Raw genomic sequence first — 20,950 nt, 5'->3', positions numbered from 1 at the left:
CCAGCCCTAGTGCGTCACCAGAATGTTTATGACAGACCGAGTGGAACGAGGCTATTCATCATTAATCTTAATTCCAGTAGGGATGACGATGATGCATCAGTGCAACGCAGATGAACTTATTGTTCTCCGTAACATAACATGGAATGATTATTCTCAAATGGCAACATTAGGCCTGAGTAATACTCTGTTGTGCACCGGCGTAGCGATGCTTTGAGAGTTTATAGATCGCTGTTTTTGATGCGAGACTCTGGGCCGGCACGCAACTCAATATAAAAATCAGGCTTAGGGTGATAAGGGGGAACAAATACATTACGCCAGAGTACTACTGGGGACAGCTGCGGGCAAGTTTGTCTCTAGATAATAGATATCCAAAAGATGTATTTATTACTGACTTTCTTATTCCATGGACTGTTAGGTGATTCAGTTTAGTGATTTAGTGATTAGTTTACAGCAGAGACATATTATTGGTCAATGACGTTCGGGATGACCATAAGGAGACACGTTGTATCTTCTAGGCTACTGGGATGACAGTAAGTACATAATTATCGGGGCAGTTTGTGAGACAGAACGGAACATTGTGTGTTCGGAACAGGAAGAGAAGAACCGATACGAGCCGAGAGTCACAATGTAGGAACACCTTCGACACAAGTGACGTCGTCTTCTGTCCCATGATGCAACACCAGCCCTTTGATTTTTTTGGCAGCTGTGAGGAAAAGGCTCCATCTGAGGAGAAGGAGATAGATGTAGCTGTTAACAATGTTTTGGCCGTGGACGTGTATACATGTCTTTTATATCAAAATATGTCATGGGGTGGCTTGGACGCGTATAGGCGTCTTTAGGTCTTTTATATTGATATAGAAATACCAAGGATCATATATTTCAAGAGCGGGAGATCACAATAAAAATCCTGAGCATTCTTCCTCTACACTGGGAGAAAAACAGCATCTGAAAGTTCCGGTGCTTATCACAGTGCGGCGTTGTCTGTTAAAACTCATTCTTGGCCAAGTACTTATTTGACTTCTTTTTCACAAATAGCCTCCAGGCCAAAGATGTTTTTGACTTCTTTTTAAAGGGGCTTAAATTGATAACATTATAATCATGATTTAAGAAAAATCTTAAAACTCTCGTTCTAATGGGTGTTGGCCTGTGCTAACTATTGCTCCTGCCATTTAGCGGGGGATGAGTTAAGGCCGCATTTGGTCTGTTTTTCAAGCAGTGGGTTGAGTGGAGTGGGCATTGGATTAAGAAACACAATTTAAGCTGGGGTACAGGCTTTAGTTCCGACATACTATAGGTCTGACTGTCATTGGTCCGACAACCTACCTCAAACCCTAACCTAACCCTAACCGCAAGCACGGGAGCAGCGCATGTCCGACCGCATGTCCGACCGTTGTTTCCACATGTCGGACCTTTGGTGTGTCGGATCTGCGTGTGCATCCCTTTAAGTCGCACTACTTTGACTCTGGGCGGTGTTGCTCAGTGAAAACAGCCGATGATCTACGACCTCCGACAACGACTCACCAGTGATCTACATCTGCATCTGCATCCTCAAACTGCCCGACAACCGCTGCCCCGCCATCCACCTCCATGCCATCTGTGTAGAGTACAGTCAATACATTAGAAACACAGCATCCACCTCCATGCCGTCTGTGTAGAGTACAGTCAATACATTAGAAACACAGCATCCACCTCCATGCAGTCTGTGTAGAGTACAGTCAATACATTAGAAACACAGCATCCACCTCCATGCCGTCTGTGTAGAGTACAGTCAATACATTAGAAACACAGCATCCACCTCCATGCCGTCTGTGTAGAGTACAGTCAATACATTAGAAACACAGCATCCACCTCCGTAATAACCTTTGTTGTCCCGAAAGATATTCTTCTTCACAGTCTGTTCAACACCCACAACCAAAACACCACATAACACCAAGACAATACAAAAAGAGGTCCCCGACTCCCCACTGTATACAGAACCATCCTATCGACGGGGCAGTTTGTTTAATGCTGTGATGGCAGAGAGGACAAAACTCCTACTAAAATGGACCTTTTTCCATGGCAAGGTTCTGTATCTTTGTCCAGGTGGCATGATGTTAAAGAAGCGATACAGGGGATGATCAGTGTCATTTGATAAGTGTGGGTATAGGAAGTCCGATGAATGAAGTTGCATGCCGTCTGTGTCGAGTACAGTCAAGTCAATACATTATTAGAAACCTGGCATCCACCCCCTGCCCCATGCAGTCTGTGTTGAGTACAGTCAATACATTATTAGAACCCTGGCATCCACCCCCATGCAGTCTGTGTTGAGTACAGTCAATACATTATTAGAACCCTGGCATCCACCCCCATGCAGTCTGTGTTGAGTACAGTCAATACATTATTAGAACCCTGGCATCCACCCCCATGCAGTCTGTGTTGAGTACAGTCAATACATTATTAGAACCCTGGCATCCACCCCCATGCAGTCTGTGTTGAGTACAGTCAATACATTATTAGAAACCTGGCATCCACCCCCATGCCATCTGTGTTGAGTACAGTCAATTCATTATTAGAACCCTGGCATCCACCGCCATGCCATCTGCCAAGACATCACAGTGTTGAGTCCATAGAAAGCCAGCTTGGCTTCTATGGAATCCAAATGACTGAAATCAGTCGCGGCGACTGAGAACTTTAATCCATGTGGGTTATAAATCCTCTTAGCAGACCTTGTATTGAACTGGACTTTTCTGTGATTTTTTTCCCCTGCAAACTGTTAATAAAGTCGATCGATCAATCAAAAACAAAGATTTTACACGCGTCCGACTCCGAATACAGGAGTACAATTCATAAAGAAGATACTTTTGATTGATTGAGGATTTCATATTTTATGTGTTAAAAACACGTTGTGGTCCATTCAACTCTCAACTGGACAAAACAACAACAATGTTTTGTTTTTTACTTTTTGAACGAAATGCACATGACACAAGTGTGCAAGTTCATTTGTGGAAGCCAACCGACCGTACCTTCGAACTCCGGGGGTCCTTCGGTTCGAACCCCGGCCATGTGGTACTGCTGGGCCACCGACTGGGCCAGCATGCCCTCCAGACGCTCCAGCGTGGCGTGGCCCTCCTGGGTCAGCGCAGAGAGACCCTCCTCGTAGGTGTAGAAGGTCGGGATGTCCCCATGGCCGTGTTCTGGACCAACGCAGGGATTCAGGGAGGGAGGACAGGAGAGGAGGAGGACCAACGCAGGGATTCAGGGAGGGAGGACAGGAGAGGAGGAGGACCAACGCAGGGATTCAGGGAGGGAGGACAGGAGAGGAGGAGGACCAACGCAGGGATTCAGGGAGGGAGGACAGGAGAGGAGGAGGACCAACGCAGGGATTCAGGGAGGGAGGACAGGAGAGGAGGAGGACCAACGCAGGGATTCAGGGAGGGAGGACAGGAGAGGAGGAGGACCAACGCAGGGATTCAGGGAGAGAGGACAGGAGAGGAGGAGGACCAACGCAGGAATTCAGGGAGAGAGGACAGGAGAGGAGGAGGGAGGACAGTCAGAAAGGACAGGAGAGGAGGAGGACGTTAGCACTTTTATCCTCATATTGCACGTCGGGAGCAATGCTCGAGTCCTGCTCAAGGACAATTCGATACTAGATCTGGGGGAGCCCACAGGGATGGAACTCTACCCCTGAGCCACTGCCGCAGAATAGATCAGTGGTTCTCAAATATGTTCATGTCAAGGACGCTCAAGTTTATTCATAATGTATTTGGCCGCAGACTTTTTGTGCCAGGGTCCAAAATAAGAGAAGATTTCACATGATCTACAAACTAAAAATAAATCGTGAATTTCTTTTTGAACAACACAGCCCAAATCTTGTCTGGGGGTCCCCTGACACAAAATATTTTCAGATGGGGGTCCACGGCCAAGTACAAACATTAAATTGGCGGTCCTTGACAGAACCACTGCTTCAAATCATCAGGAAATAGTGTAGGCTACAGTGGTGCTGTGTTGCTACCGGGCCAATTGGTAACGTACGCACGATACGGATACATACAGTATGTCCCGGGTTCGTTCACCCGCCCAGCAGAGGATACAATAGCAATTTAGTTATAATGAAAGACGACTGATTGACTTACCTGCCTCTGTATCCGGAGGTCAAGGAAGGAAACACGAGACAGAAGAGAGGGGAAAAAATATGTTAGAAGAACTATGTAAAGAAAAACAGTGAGCATGTCAGAGTTGCGTGCCAGATGAAACGGACTGTCCAAACATCTTTATTCTAGCTGTGCGGCCACAGCAAAAAACTAAACATTTAATTGCATTAAACTGTGCAAATCCTATCGTTGTAAAGATTGCAACTGTACTTATTTCATGACATGTATTTGATGACAGAGCACATTTGATGACATCTACTCTATCAATACCCTGGCACAAAAATGCTCTATTGATTAATTGAATACATGCACTCTACTTGCCGTTAGAGGTGCTCCGATCAGGTTGTTGGGGACCGATCCCGGTCAGTGATAGTTTTTTCGGCCGATAACGATCTTGTGCGTAAGGCGCAAGGGGAAAATATGAATATTTCCAAAACTATTATATGTCAAAACTGTTCCTGTGTGTGGGGAGGAAGGGGAGATTGTTTAGGCCTGTCACAAAGATGCAAAATTATATACCATCTATCTGATTGACTTTTATGTCACTTAAATGGTATAAAAGATCAGTTTAAATCAGAGGGTAAATTGACGATTACCGATCGATTCATTTTGGGAGTGAAAATCGCCCGATCGATCGGAGCACCTCTACTTGTGTCTACTTTTTAGTTTAGTACTTTAGTTTTTTATTATTATTTATAATTTTTCCATACAAAACATTCTTAATTCATCACATTTCATTTCTGGAGGAAAAAAAAGGCAGATGACCGATGAAAGAGGAAACCATGCAAGACAAGGCACCAACCTGCACATCGGGATTAATTAGGGGTTCAGTGTCTTGCTCAAGGACACTTCGACATTAACTCTGGGGGAGCCCGGGTTTGAATTGGGAACCTTGCGGTTCCCATCCGGTCACTCTACCCCTGAGACACTGCCGCCCCTGTGTGTGTGTGTGACTGTCTGTGACTGTGTGTGACGTGTGTGTGTGCATGTGTGTTCTCACCAGCCTCCTCCACATCGTATTCCTCTCCTTCAAAGTCGTTGTCTGAGTCTGCGTCTTCTGGGTCAGGATGGAGAGCCTGGCACTCACACATGGCTGAGAACATGGACTCCACTGCAACACACACACACGCACGGTGTTAAAACAACTTAACCCATGTAGATCTGCTATTTTTCAATAGCTAAAGCATAACATAATGCTAACACCAAAAGGGGTTCCCGCCCAAAATGGGTTAACAAGTCAATTCAATTCAATTCAATTCAAAGGGCTTTATTGGCATGAGAAAACATACGTTTACATTGCCAAAGCAGAAAGAACAATACAACAATACAGCAATACAATCAAAACAAAAAGTATGTACATTTGATGTACAAGTCGCCAGAACTTCACCGTTGTTTTGCTCAATGTGGTTCATAATTCCACCAAGCTTCAGAATCTTTTCCAGAACAACTTCATGAAGCATAACATGGTGAGAGATTTAAAAATCTCTATGAAATATAATAATAACTTTATGGTAATAACAATAATCTGTATGGTGAGAGATTTCAGAATGTCAACACAGCAAAGCACATGCAGTAAGAAATCAAAACAAAAATTTGATTTATCCACAAGATGGCACTAGAACTCTCTAATCTCCATCAGGCTGTGATCCAGGGATAGGTTTTCGGTTGAACCAGGTTGGAGATGCATATCCTGCCCTGAAACATCCATCTAGTTTGTTCCTTCTCTGTAAAGTTATGCACATGATGCTGTGTAGTACAATATAGCACTCATTAGAGATGCTCCGATCAGGTTTTTTGGGGCCGATCACCGATCACCGATCACTGGAAACAGTATAGGCCGATACCGATATTGCCGATACCGATCACAGCGTCGTGAAATCCATATTTTTTTCCATTGTGTAGCATATATACTTACTGTATTTTCTACTGTACTCTTCTTACACATCATTGACATTGTAAGTATAAAAATTAGGAGATGAGAAAGTTTTTTTGCAAGCTGAGGCAACGTGCAATATTTCACTCTAGACTCTCTTAGAGACAACTTGGAGGTTACAGAGTAAACTGTAGAGACTCAAAATGCAGTGGTTCCCAAAGTGGGGTCCGTGGACCCCCAGGGGTCCTTGAGGGAGTTCCAGGGGGTCCCCAGCTAAAAGGATAGTTTGGAACCAAATGGGCCCGTTTGGGTTAACACTTAACATTGATTTTACAATATGAATTGGGGTCTCAGAGATAGAAGTGGCATGAAATGGGGGTTCGTAGTCAAACTGGGGGTCCTTGAAATTAAACTGGTGGAGAAATTTGAGAATCACTGCTACAATCTTCTTATGGGGGTCCCTGGCATATCTTTTCAAATGGGGGTCCGTGGGCTGATCAGTGTCAATTTGGGGGTCCTTGACGTGAAAAGGTTTGGGAACCACTGTCTTAGAGACAACTTGGAGAGTAAACTGTAGCTTTCTTCTTTCATCAAATACAAAAATATAATAATAATAAATACCGTACATGTTCAGTGCACGGACACAGACAACTGAACATTTCACTGTACAGACTAAAATAAAAAGCAGGCTGCTAGTGTTAGCACTTGTATACTGTATGGCTCGCTGATCGTTAGTTTAGTGCTTAGATTAGCGTGTAATCTAAGCACTGATTGAACTTCATCTCCGCCTTTAATCGAATTAATTTTTTTATTGACAACGTGAACGAACCCCGACACCAGCGCTGCAAAAATAGACAGATCTACAAGCTCTCAACGCGTAGCGAACTGCGCTGCAGAAACAGGCAGGACGCGCGATGCCTTGAGAGCCTTGAGATCAGCAGCAGCATGGAGCCGCCGGCACTCCCAGCCTCCAACGGCGCGGGGAGGCAAGACTTCTGCGGGGAGGAGGAGACTTGGCCACTGGGCAGGCTAGGCTACATGTTGCTGTGGTAGCCACAGCAACATGTAGCCTGCCCAGTGGTTGTGATGTTAGCTTCAAGCTAACAAGCATCTTCTTGTCCGTTCCAACTTCACTTCATCTCCACCTGTAACTTATGAGTGCAGTACTTTCATCCGACGGAGCATTGGTCCGAACGACAACCTACCTCCTCCCTCACCCTAACCCTAACCTCCCCCGGGGCAGACACCTAAACCTAACCGCAACCCAATCCCGACCCGCAGCGCACCTCGGAGCATTGCTCCGTCGGATGATAGTATGCCTCCCGTAACTTATTTCTTATTTTTTCCCTGGCTGCGCAGCTGCGCTACAAACAGACGGATCTACAAGCTCTCAACAGCGACCGGAGCTGCAAAAACAGGCGCCCCCTTAAAGGAGACTTGCCACTGTCCCACTGTCTGTTTTGATCGGGCATTTTGATCGGCAATTTTGATTTATTTTGAGAATCCGATCCGATCCGATACAGGCATGATCGGCCGATCATGATCGGTGGCCGATCGATCGGCGCATCTCTAGCACTCATCCGTCCCAACTACTTATGTTCCTTTGGGTGGTGCACACTCACATAAACACTAAAATCTAATTAAAATTAAACTACGGTCAATTAATTTAACACCTGGCCGGAATAATAAAATGTTGTCGGTCACGTTGGACGGCCAGGAAAATGCCTAGTGGAAACCCTGGTTAGACCATGGTATGTACTCACATGCAGCCTTGTCACTGTTAACTTCACAGTGCGTCATGGTAGGTACCAGGTACTCACATGCAGCCTTGTCACTGTTAACTTCACAGTGCGTCATGGTAGGTACCAGGTACTCACATGCAGTCTTGTCACTGTTAACTTCACAGTGCGTCATGGTAGGTACCAGGTACTCACATGCAGCCTTGTCACTGTTAACGTCACAGTGCATCATGGTAGGTACCAGGTACTCGCATGCAGTCTTGTCACTGTTAACTTCACAGTGCGTCATGGTAGGTACCAGGTACTCACATGCAGTCTTGTCACTGTTAACTACACAGTGCATCATGGTAGGTACCAGGTACTCACATGCAGTCTTGTCACTGTTAACTTCACAGTGCATCATGGTAGGTACCAGGTACTCACATGCAGCCTTGTCACTGTTAACGTCACAGTGCATCATGGTAGGTACCAGGTACTCGCATGCAGTCTTGTCACTGTTAACTTCACAGTGCGTCATGGTAGGTACCAGGTACTCACATGCAGTCTTGTCACTGTTAACTACACAGTGCGTCATGGTAGGTACCAGGTACTCACATGCAGTCTTGTCACTGTTAACTACACAGTGCGTCATGGTAGGTACCAGGTACTCGCATGCAGTCTTGTCACTGTTAACTTCACAGTGCATCATGGTAGGTACCAGGTACTCACATGCAGTCTTGTCACTGTTAACTTCACAGTGCGTCATGGTAGGTACCAGGTACTCACATGCAGTCTTGTCACTGTTAACTTCACAGTGCATCATGGTAGGTACCAGGTACTCACATGCAGTCTTGTCACTGTTAACTTCACAGTGCGTCATGGTAGGTACCAGGTACTCACATGCAGTCTTGTCACTGTTAACTTCACAGTGCATCATGGTAGGTACCAGGTACTCACATGCAGTCTTGTCACTGTTAACTTCACAGTGCGTCATGGTAGGTACCAGGTACTCACATGCAGTCTTGTCACTGTTAACTTCACAGTGCGTCATGGTAGGTACCAGGTACTCACATGCAGTCTTGTCACTGTTAACTTCACAGTGCGTCATGGTAGGTACCAGGTACTCACATGCAGCCTTGTCACTGTTAACTTCACAGTGCGTCATGGTAGGTACCAGGTACTCACATGCAGCCTTGTCACTGGGCACAAATCTGATCTCTGAGATGACTCCATCCTCGTCGTCATCACCATCACCACTGCTGGCGTCTTCATCCTCCTCGTCACGTGCGTTCTCTGGCATCTCTGCTTCGTTGTCGTCTGAAGAGGTAGAGAAAAAGATGCGCGTACACTAGGGTCACACAAACCATGCATAAAGAGAACAGGTGAACATGGCATGAAAGAATGCTACACTAAGTTATCGCCAAAGGACAGCAGGCAATTCTGCCAATGCTCGTTAACGACCTTAAGCCGTTTTCATTCATTTCATTCTAAACCCGCGCTGCAAAAACAAACGTGTTGAGAACCCACAGACGCGCCCGTCTCTGCAACGCGCTGAGAGCTTGTAGATCTGTCTGTTTTTGCAGCACTGGTGTCAGGGTTCGATCACGTTGTCAATAACAAAATAACCTAGATTACGGCGGAGATGAAGTGAAGTTCAATCAGTGCGTTGAATCAGCAGCAACAAGCCAACACCAGCCCCAGCCTGATAGCTTAGCTTGTTGCATTGCGTTGTGATGAGACACGAGACAGCAGTGTGCATCCTGGTGTGACTGTATATTATTAACCCATTCTGACCGGGCACCCATTTTGGTGTCAGCATCATGTTATTGCTTTATCTATTGAAAAATAGCAGATCTACAAGCTCATATCGCGCCACCGAGTGGCGCGATACGAGCTTGTAGGTCTGCTATTTTTGAAAAATCGAAGAGCGACTGACATTTTTAGAATCTGATCTCAGTTCAGAATGGGTTCATCAGACCAGTGTGTGTCCGGCGGAAACCTCGTATTAATCTGATCTCAGGTCAGAATGGGTTAAACTGCATGGGACGGACTCCGGAGCGTAAACAACGTGTACCCTCCACTGGCTCCCGGTCGCTGCCCGCACAGAATACAAAACTCTGATGCTGGCATTCAAGGCAACCAAAGGTATGGCTCCCCCATATCTTGCAAGTATGATTGAACCCTACAAACCCTCCCGCGCACTCAGATCAGCCAACGCAGGGAAGCTGGAAGTACCCTCACTAAAAACGCCGGGACAACGCTCCACACGTCCCAAACTCTTCTCCCTTCTGGCTCCGAAACTGTGGAATGCACTTCCCATTGCAGTCAGAACTGCAGCATCACTCCCAATCTTCCGCCGTAGTCTGAAAACCCACCTTTTTAGACTCCATCATGGCCCATAGCACTTACCCTACCCCCTTAGATAGCATTTCTGTAGACTTAGATAGCATCTGATACAGACTTATAGCATGTTATGTAGACAGCACTATAATTGCATTGTATATAGTCATAGCACGCCATAGTACATATGTATAGCATAGTAGTATATATATAGTTTATATGTATAGTCTCATAATATAGATATTCCACTGTTACTTTCTTAGCTTACGCATGTTTTATGATAAATGCTTTTTTGTGATGTATTCCCATGCTTTTGTTCTTGCTTATTGTAAGTCGCTCTGGATTAAGAGCGTCTGCTAAATGCCTAAATTGTAAATTGTGTACAGTACAGTAGCCTCCCTCGGTCCCAGCCTTACTCAGACAGCCCAGAGTGAGAGTGAGCACTGACTGCATGACCTGGTGTTGACCATCACATGTTCCTGGAGGTCTGTCTACTCAACTCACCACTCAGCTTGGCGTTGACCATCACATACAGGTGCTCCTGGGGATAAGCACTGAGGTCTCTGGAGATGGCGTGCAGGCTGATGGTGGGGTAGTCCAGACTGAAGCCCATTCCTGCACCGTCGAACCAGGACAAGCTACTGAAACACACAAAATCATACGTCGTTAACGTTAATCGGTTAGACAAGATGAAGATTCGCCTGGTGGTCACACACACACACACACACACAGGACAATCACCACAGCGGTCATCTTCCTTGTAGTGGACATACAAAATGAGTAGTATTACCAGACATGCATAAATAGTTAGCCCTGAATGACCAAAACAGTTCTGTAACTCTGACTGAGTGTTCAGATGTTTATTTGTCGGGTCTCGTTTTTAAACTGCACTTGATTATGATTTGCTATATGTTGTTTGTGTTTTTTAACCTTGTACTGTACAGCACTTTGGAACCTTGCTCTGAAAGGTGCTATATAAATAAAGTTCATTATCATTTGGTTCCATTTGTACACTCCCAGAGTTAACCCATTCTGACCGGGCACCCATTTTGGTGTCGGCATCATGTTATGCTTTAGCTATTGAAAAATAGCAGATCTACAAGCTCATAGCGCGCCACCGAGTGGCGCGCTACGAGCTTGTAGGTCTGCTATTTTTGAAAAATCGGAAGAACGACTGACATTTCTAGAATCTGATCTCAGGTCAGAATGGGGTTAATCAGACCAGTGTGTGTCCAGTGGAAACCTCGTATGAATCTGATCTCAGGTCAGAATGGGTTAAGCGGGTCCTTGCAAATAAAACATTTGAGAACCACTAGTACTAGTTGGGCTACTAATGTGGCAAAGTGTTCTGTGTCCTACATATTCTGAAGAAAACCTGGAGACTGACATTCAGTAATTGTGTCTAATAATGATCAAAATAAGAACATATTATAATATAATGGTGTGTAAAACAGAAAATCGAAAATGTAAGTATAGCATAGGGGGATATTTCTCGTTATTTTAACAGGCTTAAAAAAATCTTGCAGGGAAAGACACAATATGATTGAGAAGGCCCAGCCATTATTTATAGGGGATTTGAGCCACCATCTGATGAGATGTAGCCTGTCAGACCCAAAACTTATACTAAATATTGTTGTTATCGTTGGATAAGATTTTTTTTCCCACAATTCCATCCGTTGTATTGTTGTTGGTACCATTAGGAGAGATAACAGGCAAAACGTGGATCAAAATAACAATTATTTTTCATTCTCTATTTGTGTAGACCTGGAACCCCCTCAAGGACCACTGGTTGAGAACCATGATGAATTGAACATGATGGGGCCCTATTAAACAAGTGTAATACTTTATGGTGTCGTCCACAGTTGAAATGAAATGTACTGTAGCCTACTATTCTCCTAGCTCTGGTCTATTCTCCAATCTGTTAATAAATTCATCAATCAATCAATCCACACTGACCAACATGATGACAGCCCCCATGCCTCTAGGTCTAGTGCTGCTCTGTGACTTCCATCGTTCATCACTTACGTTTCGGCAACGAACAGGGTGCCGCTGCCCAGTCCCTTCCCGTCCAGCACGGCAGTGGTCTCGGCTTGCTCGTGTCTCACTCCCTCGGTGGGCGGCGGGACGCTCTTCAGCAACACCATGGTGGTGGTGGTGGTGGGCAACAAATTATAATGTTTTCTTTCAGACGACAAAACAAACAAACAAACAAAAAACAGTTAGTTTTAGAGATGGCGCGTATCTGCTAGCTGCTGCTGCTTGGGGGGGGGGGAGACACGCGCTGTGCGTCTTTTAGGAGAGTCCAAATAAACAACGCTGGCCACCAGAGAGCTGCTAAGGTGACTTTTCACAGCAGGGACACGTTTTGCAGAAAAGAAGATGTCATTTAGTGTTGTTTTTGGTTCATCGCGCGTGGCGTGTTGTTGCTCTGGTCTGGTTTGGTTCAGCCGGGGTGCGCGTGCGCGAGTGAGCGGCGCGCGCGTCTAGTAGGAAAGAGCAGACGACGAGTCTAGAAGAGTTGACAGCAAGCATCCTGGAGAACAACACCGGCCCCACCTACCGGCTGGAGGTGGAAGTGCAAGGTGCTATATGAGACATCTCAAACCATAGACATAGTAGTGGTTTGTTTTTCAACCCTTTTCATTTCAAGGGCAATATATTAAAGTCTAACTCATGTTGCTATGATTAGGTGATGTAATGGTGATATAAAACAAACGGTGATAAGACAAACATTAAATTATCTTTATTAATAATGGCATTTAATGTTTGTGTTAGGGACAAGATGACAAAACTTTTCCCTTCATTGTCAATGGCGTTTTTAAAACAAACATTGAACTAAAACAAACATTAAACCTGTGCCCATCAAAAACAACATAATAGGCCTACTTCCTAAGGTTAATATGAGCATTAAATACTTTTTATTAGCATAATGCAAATACATTCCATAGGGCTGGACCACACATGGACATTATGACATCATCAACTTGCAACAGGAGCAGCCCCTATTCAGCGTTTTGCCTGGGCACAAAGGTATGGGCACATCTAAGAAAGGAAGCTGACTCCCGACGTCTTTTCCGGGTTTTTAGACAGCCGGTGGATGTAAAAGAAGCTCCACCCACGCGGCAGGTTGCCGCGTCGGACAGATTCCCGGAAAAGCTTGCCCCAGCAGCAACCTGCCGTGTGGGTGGAGCTTCTTTTCCATCCACTAGCTGTCTAAAAAAAAAGGAAATGACGCAAAACACAGCTTCTTCTGTCCGCGCAGTGTGCCCAGGCTGTTGCAGCTAGGGTTTCCACACCTGACCAGAGAGCCGCGGACGTTTTCTCCGTCAGCCAGCTTCTTTTCCGTTTTTTTTAGACAGCTGGTGGATGGAAAAGAAGCTCCACCCCCGCGGCAGACAGATTCCCGGAAACGCTGGCCCCCATGGCAGTCAGCCGCGGGGGTGGAGCTTAATTTCCACCCACCAGCTGTCTAAAAGCTTCTTCTGTCCACGCATGGATTCTTAGGTGTGCTCAGACCCATTGAGTGAAAGATTCTCTATATGAAAGAAAGAAAATATTTAAGGTGCTTGTATTTAGGTTAATGTTTTAAGCCTCAAGAGGTTAAAATTAAGTCATGTGTGTCTTATTAGCCATGAGGGATCCTTTTAATTAAATTGATTTCAATCAATTTCAAAACTCATTCACTCTCTGTTTCTGCCAATATGATTGTTTAATGCAAAAAAGACTACCACAGGCCGACATGGTGATGACCCCTAGACCCCTTATTCATCCCGACCTCTGACCTTTAGAGCCCTTAGGCCAGTGGTTCCCAAAGTGTGGTCCGGGGACCCCAGGGGCCCTTGAGGCAGTTCCAGGGGGTCTCCAGCTAAATTTTGCCTGGATCCAGCCCAAAGATCCCGCCCACTCTCTGAGTGGACTGCAAGCTTCAAGAAAGCTACAATCTGATAATCAGGCTAAGCTAAATTATAGTTTGGAACCAAATTTTCCTTTTATTAGAGCAAGCGTCAGAATCAGAAATATAATAATAATAATAATCTTTATTGTCCCGAAGGATATTCATCTTCACAGGTCTGTTCAACACCAACAACAAAAGCAGCACATAGTACAGAAACAACATAACACCAAGACAATACAAAAAAAAACATGAGTTCCCCACTGTGTGGCAGTTTGTTTAATGCCGCGATGGCTGAGGGAACAAAACTCCTACTGAAACGAACCTTTTTACAGGGTAAGGTTCTGTATCTTTGTCCTGATGGCATGAGGTTGAAGAAGCGATACAGGGGATGATCAGTGTCACGTGATATTGAGAGTGCTAGTCGTGTGATGGCATTATTGTTCATATCAGAAAGTGTTGGTGTGGGAAGTCCGATAATCTTGGAAGCAATACGGGTAATACTGAAAAGTTTGTTTCTGTTAGGCATGGGTAGTATGTTGTAAAAACATGCGGAACAGTACAACAGATTAGGTTGGATAATGCTTTTGTACAATAATAAAAGAAGATGAGGAGCAACAGATAATGATCTTAACTTGCGGATTACATGAAGTCTTTGCTGAAAACATGACTGGATAGATGTAATATGTTGATCAAACCTAGCTAAGTCTATTGTCCAGGGTCGGCAGGGTGAGTCCAAGATATGTGAAACTGGCAACCTGTTCTATTGTCTTACCATTAATGAGGAGTGTGTTAAGTCCAGTGTGGGTTGTTTCAATGACCAGCTTATCATAGCTGCAAGCAGTGATAAGGCGGGACCAAGAAAGAAGACAATAAATAAATACACAATAAGAACAATATGCACAAATAAGAATTTGTGAGGCAGAGTTGTCAGTACCCGGATTTGAACACACAACCTTGTGGTCTAAAGGTGAGAGCTATCTGGACACAGTCAGTTATTCCATTGTCAACAGTAACATCATTCAGTGTTTTTGTAACAAGTATGTGTCCTCATTTTGGGCATGTCATTATACATTTCTACAGTGTTCAATGTTCATGTTTACACGTACAAACTTCTCTTCAACCGGGATTTCAGATAATGGTCCATAGATTGTGTGTAGTACGTTTCACGCAAATTGCTAAAAAAAATCCAGGCAGAAAACCAGGTATAAGCATTTTTCAAACTGCTCAAAATGGCTTGTTTCGCTTCTTTTACGTCTGCTCAGCCGTCAAAAAGCCACAGCAGGAAACAGCTAAATGTCAGAGTGTGAGACGTGGATGGTAAACCACAGCATCTTAACTTCTGCTTCCTAAGAGCTCTCTGTCTCATCGTCATGGTTACACATTCTGTTCTGTTCATACAGCTTTTTAAATCTGTCCTTAGTTTTAACCTCTGAACTTAACCTTTTCAAATGTTGCGTGTATAGGCGTACATTCATAATAATGATATTTTAATTCTTGTATAATTTGAGAACTCTCTCTCTGTCTCTCGGTGTCTATTCTTTTGTACATACATAGTGTGTGTGTGTGTGTGTGTGTGTGTGTGTGTGTGTTTGAGTGTGCTTGCGTGCACGCGCATGTATGGATGCTTGCATGCGCGTGTGCCACTGCTTAAATCCTAAACCAGTGTCTCAGACGGTCTATATTAAAGTCTCAGGCAGTCTCAGGGTCTTGGGTTGCGGGCGGACCGGTGCTACCCTCTATCTTAGATAGGGCGATCATTGGACGGGTGATGGCTGGATCTGGGGGAGTGTTGTCGGCCTGAGGCGGCGGCTCTTCAGCGAAGGCTTTCTCCAGGACCTTTAGGACGTTCCTGCCGAACACGTCCTTGAAACCCCGACTGAACACGTACAGCAGCGGGTTCAGGCAGCTGTTGAGAAGCGCCAGGGCGCGGGTTATGGGTACCCCAAAGAGGTGCACAAGATGCATTGTTTCACTGAACTCTGTCACCCCAACATAAATCAGTCGTATGATGTGGAAGGGGAGCCAGCACAGGAAAAATGTGGCGATAACAGTTGCTATGATTTTGAAGGAGCGACCCGATTGGCTCGCCAGCGAGTGGTTACTCCTGAGCCGGTAGATGAGGACGGAATAGCAGGAGACGATGACGGAGAAAGGAACTACGAATCCCAAGAGGAAGCGAGTGACGACCATGACCCGCAGACGGAATTCATGCAACAGATACTCTTCGAGTGTATGGTTACTGTAGTCAGCGACGAGTGCATAGTTGTTGTGGCACTGGACCTTTTCACCAGACGGCTGTGTGTCCCTAAAGATGAAGTAAGCGGAGCTGAGAGCCAAAGCCAGAACCCAGACTCCCAGACTGACCCAGGATGCCTTTCTGACAGTGCGGTAACCACTGCACCGAGCCCACAATGGCCACAGCACACCAACACATCTGTCCACACTGATGACCACAAGGGTGAAAATACTGGCATACATGTTCATGTAGAAAACCACACCATACATCTTGCACATGAAGAGGCCAAAAGGCCAGCGCTCCAGAGCTCTATGTGTGATTTCCAGAGGCAGGAAGGCCGTAACCAGGAAGTCGGCCACAGCAAGGTTGAGGTACCAAACGGTGTTGACGGTTCTCTTCATCCTGAAGCCCGTCGCCCAGATGACCACACCGTTCCCCGACACGCCGAGCACACACACCACGCTGTAGATGAACATATCTAACATATCCCAGTCATAATATTCATCCCAGGATTCATCCCCCCCGGCTCCTGAGCTGTTCCCAGACAGATCCATCCAGTCATCATATTCATGCTCATAGTAGTATGAGTCATCGTGATGAACAGCAGGTGTGGTCACAATCTCCATAGTCCTAAAACATAAAAATAACAAAACAATTAATATAAAGGTATGTAGCCTTGCCGAGCAATGAGGCCCATAGGGCAGGAGCCTATCTCCTGTTTCTGTAGCGTGAGGCAGCTTGATGTACAAGTACACCCCCTGGACATGACGCTAGTATGTCGCAGGGACTTACCCCCCAATCCAACCCTTGATGCTGAGTGTCAAGCAGGGAGGCACTGGGTCCCATTTTTAGAGTCTTTGGTATGAACCAGCCGGGGATTGAACCCCGACCTCCCAGTCTCAGGGCGGACACTCTAACCACAAGGCCACTGAGCTGGTCATAAAAAGGTACATGCCTTGTTTTAACACGCAAAATTACACTGAAAATATTTGGTGATAGGGAAGGACCGCCATACAAGATTAATTCTGTAAAAATGTTTCATACGTACTTTTTCCCCCTTTCTTTATAGCCAACCTACAAGCACACAACGTTGTGAGCTGGTAGAACACCTATTTTCACAATTCCCGGGCCCGCAGATTGTCAGTCAGTTATAGCCAATCGGAATGTTATTTGTTATTTTGTATATCAATATTATATTTTGTATATCAATGATATTTGTGAAGTGTCAAAGTTAATGCAGTTTGTTCTGTTCGCAGACGACACTAATTTCTTTTGTTCAGGGGATAACCTAAAAAGTGTAGCAGAAAGTATTACAAATTAAATGGATAAATTAAAAAGATGGTTTAATAAAAATAAGTTATCATTGAATTTGAAGAAAACAAAGTTTATGATTTTCTCTAATATGAAAAAGGATGAAATTATTCTCTCTATAGATGGAGTGAATATTGAAAGAGTGTATGAATTTAGGTTTTTGGGTGTTATATTAGATGAGAAACTATCATGGAAAAATCATATAGCATATATAAAAGCCAAGGTGGCAAAAAGTATTTTTATTTTGAACAAAGTCAAATATGATTTGGATACGAATTTATTGAGGATGTTGTATTGTACACTGGTTTTACCATATTTTATTTACTGTCTGGAAGTATGGGGCAACTCATTCAAGAGTAATATGACTCCCTTGATTATGTTACAAAAAAGAGCGTTAAGAATCATGTATAAAGAAGATTTCAGAGCACACACCAATAGGCTTTTTATGTTATCAGGTGTTTTAAAAATCATGGACTTGGTTGAATTACGTACATTATTGGTGGTGTTCAGAGCGAAAAACAGAGCATTACCAATACAGTTACAGAAGTCATTTGTGTTCAGCTCAGAGGATGAAGACCATAGAAGAAGACATGATTTTAAACATCTGTTCGCCCGGACTACACTAAAACAAATGTGCACTTCTGTTACAGGTATAAAGTTATGGAATTCACAAAACCAGGAGTTGAAGAGTTGTACAACAGTGTTTCAGTTTAAGAAAGTGTTTAAAAAGGAAAAAATGATAAAATATGAACTAGAAGGTTAGATATAAGTGTTATTTTGTTCCCTCAGCGTTGTTTTGTTTTTGTTTGTTCTCTTGTTGAGCTCTATTTTCTTTTGTCTTTGTTGTTCTCTTTTTTTTAGGGTTAGGGTTAGGGTTAGATGTTTTTTTTTTTTTTTTATTGATAGGGGCAGGTATAAATAAGATTTATCTTCTTCCTGCTCCTTTTCTTTTCGGATGTGGAATATGTAAAAAAAGAAGTAAAATTAATATAATCATGTAAAACCATGACTGAAATGAAATAAATAAATATGAAATGAAATGTAATCAGACTGATACATCTTGATCACCTGACTGACTAGAGATGAAGTGTCCAGATTTTTGTCAGTTTTGGACACAATCATCTGCTTTGGTTTCTAACAGGAGATCATGCAGGCTCTCATCTCAGAGGCAAATTCCCCCTGGTACTCGACTCCGCGCGCACACGCACACGCACACGCACACACACACACACACACACACACACACACACACACACACACACACACACACACACACACACACACCATCAAGACGCTCATAGCTTACGAGATCAAACAAAGAAATAAATCCATAAATAAAAAGCCTATCATAGACAGGCCTACCGGTTACTAAAATACTGATGACATTTCACAACACCAGCCTTTTGTGAGTGATATGTATATATGTTAAAGTACGGTAAGTGTTAATAATAGATAGCAATCATGGCATGTCTATATAATAAAGAAAGTAAAATAAAAAGCTACCTGTTTCAAGTGAAGTTTAGCAGAGACTCAGTCAGAGAAGTGTGTCATTCAGGTCAGTGAACGGTGAGGAGATCACGTACTGAGAGACACCGCATGCATCACAGCCAAATGTAGTGGCAAAGTGAGTTTAACGTTGTTTAACGCAATATAGGCATGGGCGGAGCTTGAGGGGGTTCAGGGGTTGCATTGCACCTCCTGGTGGCCGGGGTGAAATTGCTTCTTCTTTTTTTTAAAGTAAAAAAAAACAAGATTATTTTTATTTTAATAAAATTATAATAATTGTGAGAAACAAATCTGAATTCTATTATGTTTTGTTTTACAATACATTCATTTTATAGTAGTCATCATGTCACATTATTTTATCGCCCCGCCTGCCCCAGCAGAGCAGTCACAACCACCGTGTCCGGGCAGTTTGGACACAACAAACCCGCCGCGTGGATGGTGATCTTGGGGAAAAACACGGCTGTCTTACAGCAATCCCCTACAACGTTAATAGGAAAAAACAAACGTTAATTTTCCACCTTCTATTACGAGAAGCATGCGTGGATGGAATATTCCGTTTTAAAGGATGCAGTGTTTTGTTTTGCCTGCCGACACTTCCAGAATGACAGCAACATAGACTAATTTCGTAATACCGGCGTGAGTGCCTGGAGTAGACTGGGCTCGAAACTGGACAAACATGCGATATCCGATGCCCATAAGAGTTGCATGATCACTTTAAAAAGAGTGCATCTTCACTCTTCAGGCTCTATTGCAGCTAAACTTTCAGAAAGTCACAAAGCTACTGTAGAGAAGAACAGGTTGTATCTGTCCAAAGTTGTTGATATTATTAGGCTATTGTCTAAACTTGGATTGACTTTCCGTGGACACAGGGAGGGGATAGATTCACAAACACGGGGCAATTTTCTTGAGATTCTTCTCTAAATATGATTCTGGATTTGAAAGCATGCAGTCATTTTAATTCAACATCCCCAAATTTCCAGAACGAAATAATTTATATCTGTGCAAACTTGGTTTATGCAGATATTGCAGAATCCCTACAGGGGGTCATGCCTATGTTCCTCAGCCCTATGTTCCCTCACTATGAACATAGGCCTAGTATGTTCTCCCATTTAAAAACAGACCCTATGTTCCCTCAATCCGATAAGTGCAAGTGTAATAAATGTAATAGTGTAATAAGTATAATAGTGTAATAGTGTAATAAGAGTAGGCCTAATACAGACAGCATTTTTTCCCCAATGAAATTGCCATTAGATGGTACTATTTCCCCCCAAAACAGCTCGTCTCGTCTTTTTTTCTCATCTTTTTTCTCGTCTCGTCCTTTTTTCTCGTCTCACCACGCATCAAGGAAGCAGGCACGACAGCAATTAATCTTAATGTCTTTTATCGGGTGCACGGTCTAGGAAGAACCTGTTTTTGATTGATTGATTGAAATATTTATTAACAGTTTGTAGAATTTACAGTACATTTTAAGCACAAACTCAATACAAAGACTGTCAACTGTGAGTGGACGACCCAATTAAGCATTACACTTGTTTACAACAGGGTCCACATTGTTCAATTCATCAAAACATTTAAAGACATACAACCATTTAGAGACATACAAATAGACATTTCTATGTAGTTAAAGAACAACAGGAATTCATCATATGGGAAGCAAAAAAGGGAAAATATACAAGCACTGGGAAAATATACAATATACAGTGAGGGAAATGGGGTGGGGGGGGATTCAGATTTTACAGAGGCCAGTTTCGAATTGCAGCCATCCGTAGGTGCCCTTTGAGAGCGGTTTTGAAGGAGTCAAGGGATTCACATGTCTTAATGACTGTTGGTAGGGCGTTCCACATTTTGGTGGCATAGGAGCGAAAAGAATTTAGTCCCTTGTTTGTGCCGAATCTGGGTTGTACATGGTTTGTTGCACTCCCTCTGGTGTTGTGGGTGTGG

The 20,950-nt window shown here is 43.9% G+C and overlaps 2 protein-coding genes across 2 annotated transcripts; both read right to left on the bottom strand.

Annotated features, from left to right (window-relative positions):
- Window positions 1-1,517: 1,517 nt before the first annotated feature.
- clns1a (chloride channel, nucleotide-sensitive, 1A) lies at window positions 1,518-12,531 on the bottom strand (the record flags this gene model as incomplete). Its single annotated transcript, XM_083772787.1, has 6 exons — window positions 12,087-12,531; window positions 10,566-10,702; window positions 8,907-9,038; window positions 5,131-5,241; window positions 3,003-3,173; window positions 1,518-1,594 (listed from the first exon to the last, which is right to left on the bottom strand). The coding sequence occupies exons 1-6, from the start codon at window positions 12,203-12,205 to the stop codon at window positions 1,518-1,520; spliced, it is 747 nt and encodes a 248-aa protein (XP_083628913.1). The 5' UTR covers window positions 12,206-12,531.
- A 3,114-nt stretch (window positions 12,532-15,645) lies between these two features.
- LOC310863988 (chemerin-like receptor 1) lies at window positions 15,646-16,818 on the bottom strand (the record flags this gene model as incomplete). Its single annotated transcript, XM_083772521.1, has 1 exon — window positions 15,646-16,818. The coding sequence occupies one exon, from the start codon at window positions 16,816-16,818 to the stop codon at window positions 15,646-15,648; it is 1,173 nt and encodes a 390-aa protein (XP_083628647.1).
- Window positions 16,819-20,950: the final 4,132 nt, after the last annotated feature.

Source organism: Protomyctophum parallelum (assembly GCF_964188405.1).
Source record: "Protomyctophum parallelum genome assembly, chromosome: 9".
NCBI lineage: Eukaryota > Metazoa > Chordata > Actinopteri > Myctophiformes > Myctophidae > Protomyctophum > Protomyctophum parallelum.
Note: the sequence above shows the minus strand (reverse complement) of the source record. Positions and strands in the feature narration are given on the sequence as shown.